The sequence below is a fragment of the Labeo rohita genome, chromosome 1 (assembly GCF_022985175.1).
Source record: "Labeo rohita strain BAU-BD-2019 chromosome 1, IGBB_LRoh.1.0, whole genome shotgun sequence".
NCBI classification, from domain to species: domain Eukaryota; kingdom Metazoa; phylum Chordata; class Actinopteri; order Cypriniformes; family Cyprinidae; genus Labeo; species Labeo rohita.
The window spans coordinates 29,977,358-29,996,962 of NC_066869.1; the positions used below are offsets into that span (position 1 = coordinate 29,977,358).

At 37.1% G+C, this 19,605-nt stretch overlaps 1 protein-coding gene across 1 annotated transcript in view; it reads left to right on the top strand.

Moving 5' to 3' along the window:
• cckbra (cholecystokinin B receptor a) overlaps positions 1–19,605 on the top strand; it is a 42,131-nt gene that overhangs the window by 8,045 nt on the left and 14,481 nt on the right. Inside the window, exons 2-3 of the mRNA XM_051118210.1 lie at positions 5,681–5,929; positions 13,799–14,060. Of these exons, the coding sequence (XP_050974167.1) occupies positions 5,681–5,929; positions 13,799–14,060 (511 nt within the window). The remainder of the gene's footprint in view (positions 1–5,680; positions 5,930–13,798; positions 14,061–19,605) is intronic.

Here is a 19,605-nt window from a genome sequence, read left to right on the forward strand (position 1 = left end):
AAGTATAAACTGACTGGTACTTTAATGTGATATTATGCAACTGGTTTAGTTTATCACACACACGTTGTGTTTCCATGTTTTATGGGGACATTCCATAGGCGTAATGATTTTTATACTGTAGGTACCGTATTTTCTATTGCCGTACACCTAAACCTACCCATCACAGAAGACTGTGCACACTTTTACTTTCTCAAAAAAAACCCTCATTCTGCATGATTTATAAGCCTGTTTCCTCATGGGGGCCTAAAAATCGTCCCCACAAGGTCAAAATTTACTGGTATTACTATCCTTGTGGGGACATTTGGTCCCCATAACGTGATAAATACCAGTTACACACACACACACACACACACACACACACACACACACTTCATATATATAAAGCTACAATGTCAATAATTTTTTGCCTAAAATATTTATTAATTTCAGTGATGTTTATTCATTCTAATTCAGTTTTACTCAACAAACTCACTTTTTGGGAAGGTTTTTGACAACTTTGACATTCAACATACTGTTTCAGAAATACAAACAATGCAAACAATGCAATGCAACTCTGAAATGTAAACTTTATTTGGTTGGTTTTATGTTTACGTTTTTTAAAAAAGAAACATGACTGTTTGTAAAAGGAAAACTGATTATTAAATAAATTTTTAAAAGATGTAAATTATCTTTAAAATTTAAAATGGGTTTGAATTAGATTCAGTCAGATGGTCAGTTTTACACCTAGATGGTGCATCTTACCCACTGACTTGTTTCCCTAATGGGGCAAGTTGAGCCATGGGAACACTTTTTTATAAGAAGCCATATTTTTAGAATTCTTTGTTAGAGATACATGCTGATCATTTAAAATGATAGGAAACATCCTGAAATTACTTTAGATACTCTCACTGTACTTCAGCCTCATTTTTTATCTTGAGGACCACATAAGTGATAAATGGCTCATCTTACCCCACTTTCCAGTTTATTTACAACTTCAGTTCCACTAATGCTGACAAATACATCTATACTTTTTTTTAAACAGTAAAACATTATTTTCATATAACCTTATTTTATGTCATGTTTATCAAAATGAAACTAATACAAATATAGACCCCACTTTATTGGTATTTAAAGGGGACATAACACACAGTTTCACCCAATCTGATGTTAATCTTGAGTACCAATTGAGTAGTATTGCATCCTTCATATCTCCAAAAAGTCTTTAGTTTTATCAGATTTCTAAAAGAAAAAAAAATAGCTTTATGATTCTCTCCGAAAATAGCCGAGCTCCTGGATGCATGCAGTGGGCGGAGCTAAAGAGTCACAAGCACTTGTGCACCGATCGCAGACATTTGATGCAGTTTTATTTACCGCCTGCAGTTCCAAATCATACCTGGGATCTTTTATTGCTGGGAACGCTCTATCTTTCAGTATCAAACGATGTGCAAATCCAGCACTGAACTGGACCTTGTTTATAAAATGTTTGTCACTGAAATGACGGAAACAATCAAACACATCTACAAAACTCCATTGCTACCCCAGAAACACAAACTGCATCCACTGTTCACGTAATTCTCTGTTCTTTGGGAAGCTGTACAAGGTTATCTTTCCCTCACAGCCAAAAACACACTTTGGAAACATTCTTCTCGAGCAAGTCCTGTGCAGCGCTGCTGAATGAAGCACGATGATGGCTGTTTGCTCTTCTTCTTTAGATGTTTTATGGCGGTTGGCAAACCAGCTTGATGGGCATGCTCTTGCTCTCGCTCTGGCTGATGTGTGCACGCGCACGATTTTCTGGGAGAAGTACCCATACAAGGAATTCCACCCTTCATGACGTCATGAAGAGCCAGGAAAAAAAAACTTTCCGAAACCTGTACGAACACGGATGGAGTGTAAATCGTTTTTCTGAAACTGTTTAGCATTAGAATCCAACTGTTTAACAGTGTAAATAACTCTGAATGCATGAAATAGCATTAGACCCCCTCTTTAAATAGAACAGTTTTATGTATAACTTTATTCTCTTACTTCCAGCCTGAGCCGAACACAATTAGAAACATACATGACCAAAACTATGTTCTTACACCAAACATGTCAATACAAGAGCACACGGCCAGTGAACACAATCCCACGCCATGTACACAACAACAACTTTGCACAAGACTAGAGCACATGGTGAGGGAAAAAACACTCAGGTCATGTGCTTACTGTAACAGGGTGACCATATGTGCTCTTTTTCCCAGACATGTCCTGGCCAGGATTTCTATATATTGCCTAAAATATCCATTTTTTTTTGCCATACTTGTCGAAGGTAATGTTCGAAAAGTAGTTTTAACGATAACGTGCAGGCATTGTACATAATCGATCAATCATGGCGTGTGAGAAGGTGGGATCTACAGAGAATAATCAAAGCGATGCAAATTCGCATACATATTAGGTGTGTTGTGTTCAACTTGAAGCTGCGCAGACTGATCGGTGTTTGACATCAAAGTACTGTGAGAGCGATTTGAAAGCACAAGGAGCCTTCTGCTCTCTATAGCTCTCACGGTACTTTGATATTAAACACTGATTGGTTTGTGCAGCACTGCTGTAAGTCGAAAACAAGTTTGAAAACAGCCCTGTTGAAAAAATCCAGCATATGCTGGTTAGGTATGTTTTGAAGCATGGCTTCATGGTTTAAGATGGTCCTTAGCTGGTCATGAGCTGGTTTAAGCTGGTCATGTGCTGGTCCTAAGCTGACCCCAGTTTTTTCTCTTACCATTACGAGAACCTCAGTTGTGTACAAATAACAATAAAAAAAAAATGTTCGGAGACTGTTGTTCTAAGAACGTTTTCTCTTAACATTATGACAATGGTAGATTGGGATGTTCCTGACTGTAACATTCACATAACAGAGAAAAAAATTTCCTCAAACATTAAAAAAACGGGACGTTTCGACCGTTTACATAACATTAAGAAATAATGTTGTTGTAACAGGTATAAAAGATCAAACGGAATATTTGTCCAATGTTTGTATAATCAGTAAAAACATTCTCATAACATAAAATATGGCTGTTTCATACATAGAGAGAACATTCAAATATAAGGTTCTCATAATGTTATGATAATGGTAGATTAGAATGTTCCTCAAACTGGACAGTTTGAATGTTTACAATTCATTCAGAAATAATGTTTTCATAACTTAGTGGGAATGTTAGCAAAATGTTCTTGGAGCACATTTTTGTTAGCTGTGCCTGTGCTCAAACAAAATCACAACACACAAGCACATGTCCTGGTCGGAATTTCTAAATTGCCTAAATTGTCCGAGTGCTGGCTTTGATTTCCTATTATTTTCATACTCGCTGAAGGTAATGACTGAAAAGTAGTGTAACCAATAGTGGGCAGACATTATATATAATTGACCAATCGTGGTGTGCAAGAAGGTGGGATCTTCAAAGAATGGTCAAAGGAATGCAAATATGTCAACACATAAGGTATTAGGACTGTATAGAGAACATCAACAGAAAAACAAAAAAAACGAAACTGAACCAGATAGGAGTGTCAAGAGACAGACACCATTTCCTGAACAAACAGCACACAACATGGACTGGAGAGCAACTCAAAGCCACACACTCACACAAAGATAAGATAATACAGCACATATGTGTCAGGATCCTGACTAAGAAACCATCTAAGAATAAGATCAAAGTGACAGGACAACATGACATCATGGATTTATAAATTTACCCTAAATGACTGCATTTATATAGATACGAATTCTTTATTCTTTGAGACTTAGTAACCTGGTAGTTCCTGTTTAATTTGATCTGAAGTAAATCTGACATGCAGGAGGAGCCAGCTGGTAGGTACTGTTCCTGTGAGAACAGGTTCTGCTCCCAGCAGAGCTGCAAGACAAATGAACAGAGGAACTGTCAGGGCAGGTCAGGGGAATGTGAAAAGTGAGGAGCTGTCACAACAGTAACAGCTATGACACTACACACAGGCTGACACTGAACACTAGAATGAGCAAGACACTATACCATTGGGATGACACTGGATTAACAGTAGTGGTGCCGACGCCACTGACTGTCACTGACTGTACTGTGACTGGAGGCGGCCACAACATCACAAATGTCAATTTTATGCTTTCCTGAGGTTTCCATTGTACTCAGAATTCCATCTGTTTATGCCCAGAGCATTGAGCAATGTTTATAAATTATGTTATGAAACAGCTGCAAAAGAGGGAGTAAACAGCAGAATGACATACTGTAAATCAATCTCTGCAAAACTGCTTTTGGTTCTGTGCTACAGAATGCATATTTATATTAGTTTACTGTTTATTGTTTATTTGGTTTTCCATTAGCTTCCACAAAGTGGTTGTTCATCTTCTGGGGTCCACATATCAAGTTATTGTTAAATAAGCATATTTGTTTGCAAGTATCTCTAATATAGTTTTAAGGATCTGAAGAATTTTAAGAAATACAGAAGAATCCAAGTAAAAAGTACTAGGAGTTGAACTGGCTCAAAGCAGGCATAATTTACTCTGACTTTAATGCAGCATTGCGTCTTTATGAATATTGCATTGCGTGTTTATGACGCTGAATTCTGAGCAGGCGTAGATCGGCCTGATTTTGGCTGTGTTAGACTAAAGGGCTAGACAAATCAGTGGAGCAATCACATAGATATTCCAGAATGACAGCTTTGGAAGCCTGTTTCTGCTCAAGTGTAAAAAATAATACAGAAGTTAAAAATAAGAAAAAGAATGAAATTGCAAACTCCCATAAATAGTAATGATTAAAAATAAAAGTTGCAGTGATGAGAAATAAAGTGGAAATTGTCAGACACAGTCATATTGCAATATGCAAAGTCACTATTATGATTAATAAATTAATGTTAAGGCTCAATTGTGAAATATGAAGATACAAAGTTGTCTATTTACCTATTTGTATTATGTATTTTTTTTTTCATCTGAGGCAGAAACAGATTTACATAAAACACTTAAGCTATAAAGTTAACTTAATTTGTTTCTGAGGAATCAAATTTAAATGTTTCATAAAATATTTCTTCCCTATGCACAAAGCAAACTATCAGATGACAGACTAAACACCACAGCACTGGCTGAGCGTTTTAGTGAATTATGTTAACTCACAACAATTCACTCTTATGAATGCAGAAACAATAAATCAAATGTACATTTTGGAAGCTTTTAAAAGTGTTCATAAAATATGTGGCTGCTTCGACTTAACGAGGTCTAAGTGAAGTGTTATCGACTATGTGCCTTTATACGAGGAGTGTGAGAGATGAGCCAGAATCAACTACTGAAACAGGGAGAATGATTATCAATACCGTCTACACGCTAGGTGGTGAAAAATGCATAGAAAATACTTTGAACTGTGTGATTGATGGTGAATTGATTGTTCAAACCTGAGGCGAGGAATTCACAGTCAGCCACCTGGCTGGGAGTGTGATTACTTTACAGATTCTTCATGTGAAATCAAAAATGGTATTTTTTTTTAGGGCTGTCTGCATCATTACTGTCCTGATGAGGAGAAGATGCCATGCAAACAGACCCCCTTCTACTTATAACCCATCATTCAACACATACACCTCAAAGGATCTTTTAAACATTTCCGTTTGGGAAAATGAAAAATTAAACATTTGAAAAACAAAAAACAAAAAAAGCTATTGATTCCTTTGACCAAAACAGCTTTTTCTTTCTCCTCAGAAATGGACTCGGTGAGGATTATCCTTTACTCACTTGTCTTTCTCCTGAGTGTTTTTGGGAACCTGCTGATCATCGTGGTCCTAATAGTAAACAAGAGAATGCGGACCGTCACCAACTCCTTCTTGCTCTCACTGGCCGTCAGTGATCTCATGATGGCCATCTTCTGCATGCCCTTTAATCTCATCCCCAGTCTGCTGGAAGACTTCATCTTTGGAGCTGCGATGTGCAAGACAGTCGCTTATTTCATGGGTGAGGAATGTTCAATTAAGCTTTCTCAAGTGGAAGATTAATGTTTGATTCTTTTTTTCTGCCAAAGCATTGTTCAATAATGACTAAAGGCTAAATTAAACTTTTACTACAGTTCCAACCCAAGTAAACTAAAAAGGCTGTAATTTTCAAAGAATCCTGGATTTTAATTTTTTCTTTGATTTATTCCAGAAATGTCTAATAACAACAGGCATATTTAGGGCCCAAGCACCCATGGTGCGAGGACCCTATTGCAATTGCTCAGTTTCTTCTTCTTTTTCTCCAAAATAAATTGCATTTTTAAGGGGCCTAAACATGCTTGAAAACTCTTTAAACTTTATAAACACATCAGAAGTGGTGAAAATTTACATCTGATATGGGTTTCAGAAGTGGGGGTGGCAAAATGGCTTGATAGGGACCCCTATAATATTTCAAAGAAGTGCTGTGTTTTACAGCTATGTTTTACATACATGTACGAAATTCGGTCAACACATGTAACACAACAATACCTACAAAAAAGTCCCCCCAGTATGAAGTCCAAAACCCAACAGGAAGTCTGTTATTTTGAATTTTCTCTGCAAGTTTTGTGCTGTTTTTGCCATTTTCAGGCATTGTGTTTAAACAAAGTCCTCCTAGAGATTTAAACAGATCAACGCCAAATTTGGTCACTGTAATCTAAAGCCCTTTGTGACCTTAAATCGTAAAGATTTTCTATGATTTTATAAGATTTTCTGTGAAAGGGCGTGTCCATCGCAGCCTGACAAACTTTGATGTTTCACCATGAAACATGAAGTTATTATATTTCAGCCATACAATGTTCAATCTGCACCAAAATTCACATGTTTGATAAGAACACATGTCCATACCCATGCCCATATTCAGTAATAGTCATAGTGCCACCTGCTGGCAACAGGAAGTGGCATGTTTTATGCTCTAACAAACTCCTCATAGAGATTTAATGACATCAACATTATATATGGTCAGTCTACTCTAAAGGTAGAAGATTTTGAGTTTTTGCTGAAGGGCGTGTCTGTGGCAGCCTGACAAAGTTCGATGTTTCGACATGTAAAAAGGAAGTTGTTATAACTCAGCCATACATTGTCCGATCTGCCCCAAACTTCACCCATTCAGTAAGAGTCCTGGTCCGAAGACATCTAAAGGCCAATATTCTGTTGTAATCATAGCTCCAACTGTTGGCAACAGGATATGTCATCTTTTACACTAACTCAAACATACTATGTTCAGTCTGCACCATCATATTATCACCATTGGCTGTTTTCCTAAAGCCACCGGGTGACGGTGAGCGCGGGTGCGAGGGCCCTTTCAACACTGTTTGCAGCTTTAATTCACAAATGAATCTCTATTGTGATTTCCCTGCTAAAAAACAGCTAAAAGCAGCCTAAGCTGGTTGGCTGGTTTTAGCTGGTCATCCAGGCTGGTCTTAGCTGGTCATAGCTGGTCAGCAGGCTGGTTTTAGAGGGGTTTTGGCCACTTCCACGCTGGTCTTAGCTGGTCAGGCTGGGAGACCAGCTGGAACGACCAGCTAAAACCAGCCTGACCAGGCTGGGAGACCAGCTAAAACCAGCTACTTCCAGCTTAAACCAGCTAAATCCAGCCAACCAGCCTAGGCTGGTTTTAGCTGTTTTTTTTTTTAGCAGAGTTGAGCTTTGACATATAAGCCAACTTTGTACAGCACTACAAAAATGTCAACAGTCTCACTTATGCAACACTTTTTACTCAAAAACTGTGTTTGGGAAAGTGCTGTAGTCTTTTGTTGCAATGTCCTGTTTTAGGAGAAAATTACATTCAAGGGCTTTTAAGCCCTTTTCATAGAGAACACTGTGTGATGGGCTAAATCTAAATGTTCTAAAATCTGCTTTACAGATACAGAACTTTTTTTTTTAAATCTTCAAGTAGAATCATAATGTCAAATAACCACTTTCAGTGTGATATGATCCATCATGGTCATCTTGGTCACCCATGCTGTTATTTAGGTTTGTGAAAGTGGCTGAACAATTGAATAGGTTAGTTTATTAGGATGTCATCATCTATTGTGAAAGCAAGCATACATTTGACAAACTGAAATCTGCTTTATACATTAGGCTTAAAGCACTTAAATCACTTTCCAGAGCACAGGCACATCCTGCTTACTTCAATACATCATCACATAACAACACTAGTTAAGCTCTCAGGGATCCCGTAAAAGCTTAGCCCATCTATTTTTCCATGTCATTGCTTTCCATGTGACCCTACAACAGCGGATAGATACTCTATTTATGTTGGTCAAACAAAATGATGTTGTAAGTCGGTTTCAGAAAGGAAATGGAAATTTAAGATGAATGAAGGTCACTGTCATAAAGAACAAGGCAGTTCTTATGTTTTTCAAGATTACTGGCTGATATCGGGAACGGAACAAACAAACCTCCAATGACTAGCCTGCATATCTAGTGTCCGAATAACGTGCCGTAACAGCATCTTTTTACCATACTTTTTTAATTTGCTAGAAAAGAAAGTTCTGTTCAGTAAGTTTTAAATGGACAAAATGGTGGATAGCAACACCACAGCATTTTAAATGGCTATATGTGGCTGTCATTTTTCCATTTCAAGGTTAGTTTATAGTTTACGCTGGACTTGACTATGTTTATAGATGTTGCACTTCATGACTAATTAGTCATTAACGCCATTTCTCACATGATGTCTCTTTCTCTTTTGAGAGCATATTTTCATGTCCCACATCATACTAACACCAATCCATATGAGATATACATTATTCTGAAACCTGTAGGGCATTAGATTGAAAAGAAATGATTCAAGCAGACCGACAAGGCAGAAGATTATTAAGAATTCTTTTCAAATGCTGAGCCTGTAGCAAGAAACTTAATTTTTCAATGCATTTCATCTCATGCTCATTCTGTTTTTCTTTGCTAGATACTGGTTCACAGAATCAATCAACTGATTCATAGAATCTCTTGATGATAGCAAAGATTATTTCTGGAAATTGTGGTTACCAGTTACATTCAATTATATATATATATATATATATATATATATATGTGTGTGTGTGTGTGTATATATACATATTTATTTGGCTGGAATGCTTGAACCTGATTGGTCAAATGCAGCACTCTGCAGTCAATCCACAACACTGTATACTGTTGTCCCTGGCAACCAGTCTCTTACACTCTGGTAGTTTCTCTCACATCACTCCGCAGTCTTTCCCTTTTCACATAATGTTATAATTTCAACTCAAATCAATATTTCATGTTAATCTATTTACTCATTTTGTGTCCGTGTAATAAGTGGGAAATGTACAGTCAGGCCGTTATTACAAAATTAACCCCTTCAGGATGATACAAGGCCCAAATAAACGAACTGATTGGCGCACCGTATATCATCCCTTACATAGTGTTTTACATATTTATGAGTGTTCCATAATATAGCAGTAAAAGCTATAAGTCTTGAGGATCTGTACAGCACAGCCTGGTCCTAAATCAGCATTTCGTCTCTGAATTTACTTGGCACTGAGCTGGACGGCAATAAGTCATTCTCACTCTGCAAAGCGTTGGCCTTGAGTCAGAGGAAGAGCATGCCGCCTCTGTGAGAACATTCCATCACATTCTACAGCTCCACTGGTATTCTGTGGCATTCTCTTGTATTACCTTGCTGAGTTTATTGCATTAATCTGAGAGTGCTTTGGGCTCCTGGTTTTAGTCAGCCAGTGGCAATCAATGCACAAAACCATTATGAGCCATTGATTTCCTACCCTCAGTGGTCATATCTGCTAATGTCTACCCACAAGGAAGAAAATCACCTCAGAGCACAAATCACTGTCTGTGCGACTGGTAAATGCCGTTACAATGGCTGCAACATTTGTGTACACCTCTGTTTTAAAGGGGTCATCGGATGCTAAGTTCACTCTTACATGTTGTTTGAACATTAATGTGTGTTGTCAGTGTATGTACAAATCTGCCCTATAATGATAAAAATCTATGCAGTGGTTTTTAATTAATCTGTTAAAATAATATCCCCTTTTTCAAACTGAGCCATTCTCAGATGCCTGTCATTGTTGCGTCACACCCGCAGAGGCCGCTCCCACGATAGTTGATTGACATTGAGCGTTTTACCTCAGATCAGCTGTAACAGTCCGACCTCTTTTGTTTGGATGCCGGAGCAGGGATGTAAGTTAGACAAGAATATCTCTGATTGAGCGATTGAGGTGTTGTGTTGCTGGATGTAATAATGAACATAGTGGTCGTCATTTACTCCCGACATCTGAGCCACTGAAGATGCAGTAGATTACGTTTGTTTGTGAAGGGAATGCGTCTCCCGATCTACATATATCCGTCTATTTTCACGCAAATAATTCAAATCACTCATTCATTTCAGCTTCACTTACAGCAGAAGTGAGTATAAGTATTTTTTTTATGAATCTTTGCAATTGCCTTTCCTAATAAAGTGCTAGTTAGCAAGTTTAGCGGCTAAATGCAGCTAAATGCGGCTAAAGTAAACAGGCTCGTCTTTCCACAGAGAGAAGAGAGGGGTGGGGTGATCAGAGCTCATTAACATTTAAAGCAGTCTTGACCACAATGAGATGATTTTTGCAGAGCTGATTTTGGCAAAGTAAAAAGGGTGTTGTTTTACTCAACCATTGAGAATTTTTAACCAAAGTATATTATAGACTTTTCAGTAAGACCCTAAAGAATCATATCAACTTGTGGAAAATGGGCATCCGATGACCCCTTTAAGTGAGTTTCAAAGGCATCATTCTCCGTCAATGTGCATTCTTTGGAGATAAAAATTACAGCTGAAATACATCCGGGAGCACAGAACACAGAAAATATATCTCGTTAATGCAAAAAATATCGCTTATAAGTTTCCTTTATCCAAAGAGGAAAAACAGTAAACAGCCGCTCTGTGTAGAAAGTAATAGTTTCAGACTGAATAGAGTCAAACTGTTGACCGTTTAACTGCAGAAGAGCTCCACAGATTCGTCTTTTCAGAAAAGTTCTTAAACATGTCATGCTGCACTGAACATTTTCCTGAAGGTCTGCTTTGAAAAACTCAAGTGTGTGCGTGGCCTTGGCAAATACAGGCAGAGAGGATTTATCAACCACTGTATATATGAAACAAAGTGGAGCGGATCTAAAACCGGGGTAGAGCACAGACAATGAACATAAGGCCAGTACTCTGCAATAAGAAGTTTATTTGCAATTGCACCCAGTAAACTGAATTCTCTTTGGTATTCTTGCATTTCATCTTGCTTCTTTTTGGGCTAGAAGAAAAAAAAACATCTAAGGAGAGTTTAGAAAATTCACTTGGGTAATCTCAATCAGTTAGAAATCCATCTGCCCAAGTGTTTCATAAAGTCGCTGGATAATCAGAGGTTCTGCAGTAGCAGCCCTGGTTTCTCATTAGCACAACATGACGAAACAAGTGCAGGAAAACATTGCCATGAAAAACGTTCTTGTTCAGTGAAAAATACTTCATCAAAGGACGTTTACAATCATTTTGGGGGGGTGAATCTGGGATCTGGGATTTTGTGTGTGTGTGTCTAAATAGGGGAATACATTAAAATGATTTGTAAAGAGTGCCAGAGCAGAATGTAGCAAACACTGCATAACATGCATATTCATATATGCAAACCCCATTAGCTGCAGTTCTCAATCCAGGAGGTTCCGTAAGCCTTGGTATTTGAATCTGATGAAATTAGAAGAGGTATGGCGCCCTAAGCGGGAATACTTGGAAGAAGAACTCTTATGCATAGCAACATAATCATAAAATACACAACCCCAAGAAATGCATGGTAAACACATGATCCAATACAGACCGGTAGGGTTGGTGTAAAATTGATGAAAGTTAATACTGTGCCTACCATTTTACCCAGCAATGATTTTTGTAACATTATGCAATGTTGTATATATGAAGAGTTCAGATGCAAAACCAGCTAAATCCATCTGATGTATTTCTTTAAAATGAGCATTTCTTTCTGGCTACTTTGTATAGGTTTCTATGTAAGTACTGGTACTTCTGATTGGGCTGAGGCTGGAATTTAGCAAGTTTGAAGTAAAAGTATTTGATGGATGTATTCTGTATGTCAGGAGCATTCATTCAGTATCATTATCTCATTTTTGACCAAGATGGCTTTTAGCTGGTTTTGCATCTGAACTCTTCATATATTGTTTTGTTTACTTTAAAAATGTTATATGTTACACTCTCAGGAAAAAAGTACAAAAGTTGTCTGTATGACTGTACGACCCCACTCCCTAACTTTACGCCGTCTTCTGCTTCACGGCTGGGTTGCTGCTGTTCCTAAACTCTTCCACTTTCCAATAATTTTACCTAAAGCTGACTGTGGAATATCTAGCCGGGCTCAAATTTCATGAGCTTACTTACTACAATGGTGACATCCAATACCACACTTGAATTCACTTCAGTGCTTCAGAATGACTCTACTTACTAATTTATTTATATTGTTTGCTTGATCAGTAATTAAAAGGTGTGTCCCAATATTGTTAGTATAGACCAATTTGGAGTAGACATCACAATTACATTACTTGCAGCTGCACATGCATAGTGGTTGCAGAAAACACTGGTAACAAGTGGAGCCAAACGGGTAAAATTCTGGAAAAAAACAATTTTCGTGCCTTTTGATGTGAAAATCGGAAAGCAAATAATTTTTATACTGTCCTCAAATATACCATTTGAAGCTAAACGCATATGTTAGAAGGTACATACTATGGATGAAAACTGCTATGATTAATCTAAGCATAAATTTGATTTAAACAATAGGTCTACGTAATATTCACATATGCTGTTCATAGGGGACGTATTGTATTAGCCCTACAGAAATATTATTTAAACCTATTACTATTAACATTTTTACATAACATTTGTTTTATCTCACAATTCTGACTTTTTTCTTGCAAATGCAAGTTTATATCTCTTAATTCTGACTTTATAACTCAGTTTAACTTAAAAATAGTGAGTTTGTTAGTTCTGAGGGAAAAAAGCCAGAAGCGTGGGATATAAACTTCTATTCTGAGCCAAGGGGAAAAGAGAGAATGACAAGTTGGTTTTCCTTATTAGAATTGTGAGATATAATCTTGGATTTGCAAGAATAAAGTCAGAATTTTTAAATCTAAAATCAAATTTGACTGCCACTTGAGAACCGTCATTTTCTGCCACTAGATAGGCTCCGCCCACAAAAACGTCATCCCTGTTTCAGATCTGTAAGGCTGTCCTGCTATCTAACGTCAGTTTTGTTGAATAACAGCACTTATCACTCGGTGACAAGCTCTTGTAATATGTGGAGAATATCTTGAAAATGACATCTAATCAATATAATCTATAACAGGGGTGCTCAGCCCTGGTCCTGGAGATCGACCTTCCTGCAGAGTTCAGCTCCAACCCTGACCAAACACACCTGAACCAGCTAATTAGGATCTGAAGGAGCACTTGATAATTACAGACAGGTGTGTTTGATTAGGGTTGGAACTAAACTCTGCAGGAAGGTCGATCTCCAGGAACAGTGTTGGGCACCCCTGACTTTTTCAATTTTTTAATTTATTTTGTACTGTATCCATGTAATTTTCTAGCCGTAAAGGCTATCTCTCTGGGGTGTTCTGCAACCATGATATATAATTATAATTGGTCTATTGTACCTTAAAGATACAGTACATAGCCTATCAGCACTCAAAGTGTACATATTAAGTACCATTTGAAACCTTTTGTTCTGAGAGTATATACAAATATTTTACATTGTGAACAATGCATAATATATATATATCATTTAATATGTGTTTCTATATAATATTTAAATATAATTATTTTTTAAATACTAATTTCCTTCTCTTGTATGCATTCTCTTCACAGGTATATCTGTTAGCATCTCCACCTTCAGTCTGGTGGCTATTGCCATTGAAAGATACAGTGCCATTTGCAACCCGCTGAAGTCCAGGGCATGGCAGACACGTTCTCATGCCTACAAGGTCATCGCTGCCACATGGGTACTATCTGTGGGGATCATGGTGCCCTATCCTGTATTTAGTATACTCGTGCCTTTCAACAAGCCCAACAACATCACGGCTCACATGTGCAGGCTTGACTGGCCCATAAGCCAAGTGGAACAGACTTGGTGAGTCTTAACAATGGAGACAACACATTCTCACTCCCAACTCGTCACATACTGAGGCTTGGTCAGGACCCCTTGGCGTCACTTTTTGACGCACAGGGTACCCCTTTTGTGACATTTTCCGACCTGCAGGGTCCCCCATTGCTTTAAATAAGAAACCTTTGCCTTCAAAATGCTCATTCTGTGTTCAGGAGTATCTTTCTGAATGTGATATGTGTGGGAGTGAGAACATTTTCAGCAATTAAAACCTTATGATTTAGTCTGTTCTTCGCATAAAGGTATCGGAGGACTTGGAATACAATGCGACTTGTTTGTAATTCTTTTATACTGCTTTTTATGGTCAGTTTTTGCAAAAAAAAGAGAAAAAAAAAACCTGTCACTGTACTTTTATTTGCCTGTTGCGTGTTTTATATTGTTCAGAAGTGGGTGGGTTGAGGGTAGGGGTAGAAGTGTGGTTAGATGCTCCAAAATACCTATAAAAGTATACATTTATATAAAATGATTTCTGTTTTTTCAAAAACATGCAAACCATTAAATGCAACGCATAATGCAAACACCTAAAAGCAATGGAGGACCCTGCATGTCCAAAAGTGATGCTATAGGGGTACTCTGAGCATCAAAAAGTGACACCAAGGGGTCCTTACAAAGCATCAATATGTGGTGAGTTGGGAGTGAGAACATGTTGATGGATGGGGGATTTGGGGGGGGAATCATTTGAATTTAAGCATTAAGCATTAGCTTTTTTTTTTTCTTTCTTTTACTAGGCATCATATTAATGAGCTTTTATGTAAAAATCTTTTGGTGTACTTTAATATTATTTTTCCACATAAAAATATATCTGTGTTAATTATGCAAAAAAAAAGTATTGTACAATTAACACATGAATTTTGACAGCCCTAATATATTGAAAAATAGATGCTGTGTTAAATATTTAAGCAATTAATGCAGCATCTATTTTTTCTCTGCATCGTTTGGCTAGCATTACAGTAGTCTAAATGAAAAAATGAACATGCTACAAGCATGATAACACATAAAAGAGAGCTTAATTCTGTACTGGTGCACTGTCTGTGAAGCAGTTCTCTGTGAACACAGGCATCCGACACTGAGCCCTCTTTCGTGGACAAAAACTCACAATATCATGTCAAAATACCATTTTTTTGCAGAGCGACCTTGTAAATACAGCCTTAAATGAGGTAAAAAGTCCTAAATGACCGTAAATAATTGGGAGAAATCTTGTGTGTGCCAGATCTGCATCACATGCATTAAGTTTTTAAAGTGACTGCATTGCTGCAGTCTGTGTCATTGATGTAAATCACAAAAGAAAAACAAAAGAAAAGGAAAAATCGATCACTGCTACACTCACTGATTAAATTTTGAAGCTTGAATACAGATTAATCTGTCTAAATTATATACAGTCACATGGCATAAAGACACACCGAACCAACAACAAAGAACTAACGGTGACGAAGACGACTGTGTTGTCACCCCACGTTATGTGTGTCTGGGCTAAAACGTTGCACTGTAAAGACTATAGTCAAAGGCCAACTAGAACATGCATTCTATTTGTCATTCAAAAAGAAAAAGCTAACCTAGGAATGCGGATATACATGCGGTGTGTGTCCTCTTGACTTCGTCATTTGCTCACTTTTATCACTTTAGCTTTTCTTCTCATGCTCTGAACTCTAAGATGAACAGCCAATTAGAGTTACATTGTCACTGATGGCCAGTGGTGCAGAACACATTACAAAAATTAAGCTGACAGACACTCAACGATGGTCATTGGCTTCTTGTGTCACAGCCTTTACTTACCTATTAAGTGCTGTTTTATTCTATAGCAGGGGTGTGCAGTTCTGCTCCTGGAGGGATTTTTTATGCAGAGTTTACCTCCTACCTGCTCCAATACACCTGCTCAGAGGCTTGTACTACTCCTGAAGACCTTGATTAACTGGTTTAGGCATATTTAATTGAAAGAAAGCTAAATTCTGCAGAAAGATGTGGTGTGTTTAAGCCCTTCTGGGAAGTTCGTCTTTACAAGTTGGGAAGTTGTAATTACAACATCAGATCCATTCAAATAAAAAAAAAAAAAACTTTAACAGAATTGATCAAATATGTGCACTGGGTGCTTTTTATTCAATATATAAAGATTGTGTAAACTGAATTTATATATATATATTGTTGCAGTTGTACAATACTGTAGTATTCTGCACATAGCTAGCTTTATTGTAGATAATAATAATAATAATATTAATTTCAACAAATTTACCATCAGTAAAGACACTGCATCCATTGCTTCTGCCATATGGTCAATAGTTACTATAAGTAACTTTGCAACTACATGTGAACTAATTCTCAGTATTGGTAGACTGTTAGGGTTAGGTTTAAGGTTAGGAGAATAAGATAATACTCTAATGACTGGTAGTTAAAATGTAGTTGCACAATTACTTATAGTTAGTAGAATGTCTAAAGTGGACTATTAAGATAAAGTGTTTCTGATTTTTCAGACATGACTTGAACACACCTTTGCAAGTGGAAGAGTGGACACTTTTATTCTAAGTGAGAATTTATTCTCATTCTAAGTCATTTTCAAAATGTAATGTTACAGTACAGCTACTTCAACACTATTAGTAAATGATGTAAAGTCTTGAACATGTAGTTTATGGGGACTCTCCATAGGCATAATGGTTTTTATTTACATTATTTTTCAACGCTAAGTATGCTGTTTTCTGTAAATGTGCCAGACTTCTGGTTCGTTGGCAGCTGTAGGGAAATAATGAGAAATTAACAAAGTGCAGGAAACGGTAAAACTGTTTGCATTACAAACCAGTATGTTCATAATTAAGACAATACATTTAAATAATATTGTAAGAAACATCAGTTTGCAATATCAAGCAGCAAACAAACAAGCTTTTTTGTACAGCTAAAAATAGCTGAAAGCGAATGACACAGGAAGGCAGACCCATTAAATTTACAAATGGCCATGTTTGCTCTTCTGGGAAAAATAAGGTGGTTACTGTACAAACTGTATTTTCTATCCCCATATATATATATATATATATATATACAGTGTATATATGGATCAGTATGTGTGCAGTTCTATACACAAAAGGAATGGAAAGATGAAATCTCCAACAAACAGTTCTTGCTAAGGCAGTGAATAAAAGCGATGCAACCACAACCACGCTGCATAGCAAGGACGAATGACAGGACAGAAATAGAACTAACTAGCATAAACCAGAGCCTGGAAATTCATGCTGGTTTAAGCTGGTCTGTAAGCAGGGCAGCTCCTGTCAGGACTCAGCTCTAAATAAGTTTAAAATGCATAACAAGAGCAATTAAATCTTGCTCATTAATTGTGAAGCTGAAGTCCAAACCTCTACAGTATTCATGTTCCATCTCTGTTCAGACATTCATGTCAGATGCATCATATCAGTGAACAAAAGCTTGACACAAATCACAGCCTGCTGGTTCAAGTTGTGGTCAGAGACTGGCTCAGAGGGCTGTTGAGCTCTAGGGAGCTCAGATTAGTGACTTTCACACTGTAACTGTAGAAACAGGCAAAGTGCCCTTGATGCACTACAAAATCTCAAAATGACAACTTATGTATTTTATCTATTTTTTTATGTTTAAAGGATTACTTCACTTCCAAAATAAAAATTTCCTGATAATTTACTCAACCCTGTGTCATCCAAGATGTTCATGTCTTTCTTTCTTCAGTCGCAAAGAAATTAAGTTTTTTGAGGTAAACATTCCAGGATTTTTATCCATATTTTGGACATCAATGGGGCTCAAATGGTTTAAGATTAAAAATGCAGTTTCAGTGCAGCTTCAAAGGGCTCTGAATGATCACAGCTGAGGAATAAGGGTCTTATCTAGCGAAACGATCAGTCATTTAAAAAAAAAAAAAAAAAACTGTTACAGTTTATATACTGCTTAACCTCAAATGCTCGTCTTGCCTAGCTCTGCCATGCAAATGCATACTCTGTGTAATCCGGGTCAATACATTTAGGGTATGTTGAAAAACTCCCATCTCATTATCTCCTCCAACTTCAAAATCTTACTACATCGCTGCAGAAGTATTGACCCAGTATTTACAAAGTGAACGTACAATGAAGATCTTACGCCCTTTACAAAAAAAGGTAGGGCGATTTTGAAGTTGGAGGAGAAAATGAGATGGGAGTTTTTTGACATAACTGTATTGAACAGGAGTGCACACTCTTGTGCATCACAGAGCTAGACAAGATGAGCATTAGCAGTTAGAAAGTGTATAAATATTAATTTATTCAAGTAAATTACCTATCGTTTCGCTAAATAAGGCTCTAATTCCTCGGCTGGGATTGAAGCTGCATTTAACCTTCAATCTGTTGAGCACCATTGAAGTCCACTATATGGAGAAAAATCCTGGAATGTTTTTCTCAAAAAAAATTAATTTCTTTGCGAATAAATAAAGACATGAATATCTTGGATGACATGAACACATACACTAGTGTTTATGTTGTAAAATATTTGTGATTAAGAAAAATAGAGTGACGGGGAAAGGACATGTTTAGTTTTGAAATGGCCATGACATAGTAAGTTGTGGGACGTGAAATGACTGGAGTTCTGATGTTGATATCGTACTCCTCTCAGCCAATCAGATTTGAGGACAAAAACAGACAGTTGTGTGTATATGTAAGGGTTTCCGTTTCACTACACATGATGTTGGTTTTGCTTTGTTTAAATAAGAAAAGAAAATCTTCCAGCAACACAGAGGTATTAAAGATCACACATTATAAATTTGTTTTGCATAAAAAGGTGCTTCCCAATATCACACTCTCATCTCTTACATCTGCTTCCTGGTTGGATTAGTATTGCTTTTATTGCCTTTGTGCTGGAGCCCGTAATGAATTTGAAAGCCACACAGGAAACAAGAGGAGAGAAAAGTGTCTTTGATATCAGATAAGTGCAGCATGGAAAGGAGCTGCAAGCACAAAGCTGTCTGATAGATGAAAAAGATCAGAGGAACGGACAACCGGAGATGCTTTCAGGGAACACTCCCACGCTGTCATTTGAATATTATTAAATGACATCATATTATGGGGTAGAGCTTTTTAATTTAAAGTTTGACATTCAAGAATTGCATTGTCCTATTGTATGTCAGAGCTGACCATCTGACCGCATTATTATAAATACTGTGTCACTGAACCTGAAGCTTGTGTTGTTCATTGCAAATAATTTAAATAGACTGCAAAAGCTAGTTAAACAATACTATAATGCTGTTGTACTGAATATCACCACAGCTGCGGGTAATCAAAACAATTAATTACACTTAGACTTCAGTACAACAACAATTAAGTTTGTGTGACACCTTTGGAATACTGTAGCTGTAATAACTGTAGCAAACGGTAATGGATGTCAATTAACAATTGTAGTGACAATGACTTCAGAGGACATAAGCATTAGAAATACTGTATCACTAGTTTTGCTACAAAACATAGTTTAGCCAATCAGATTAGAGGACTGCTAATAATTGCTGAATAAATTAATTTAGACACCTTAGAATTTCAGTTGA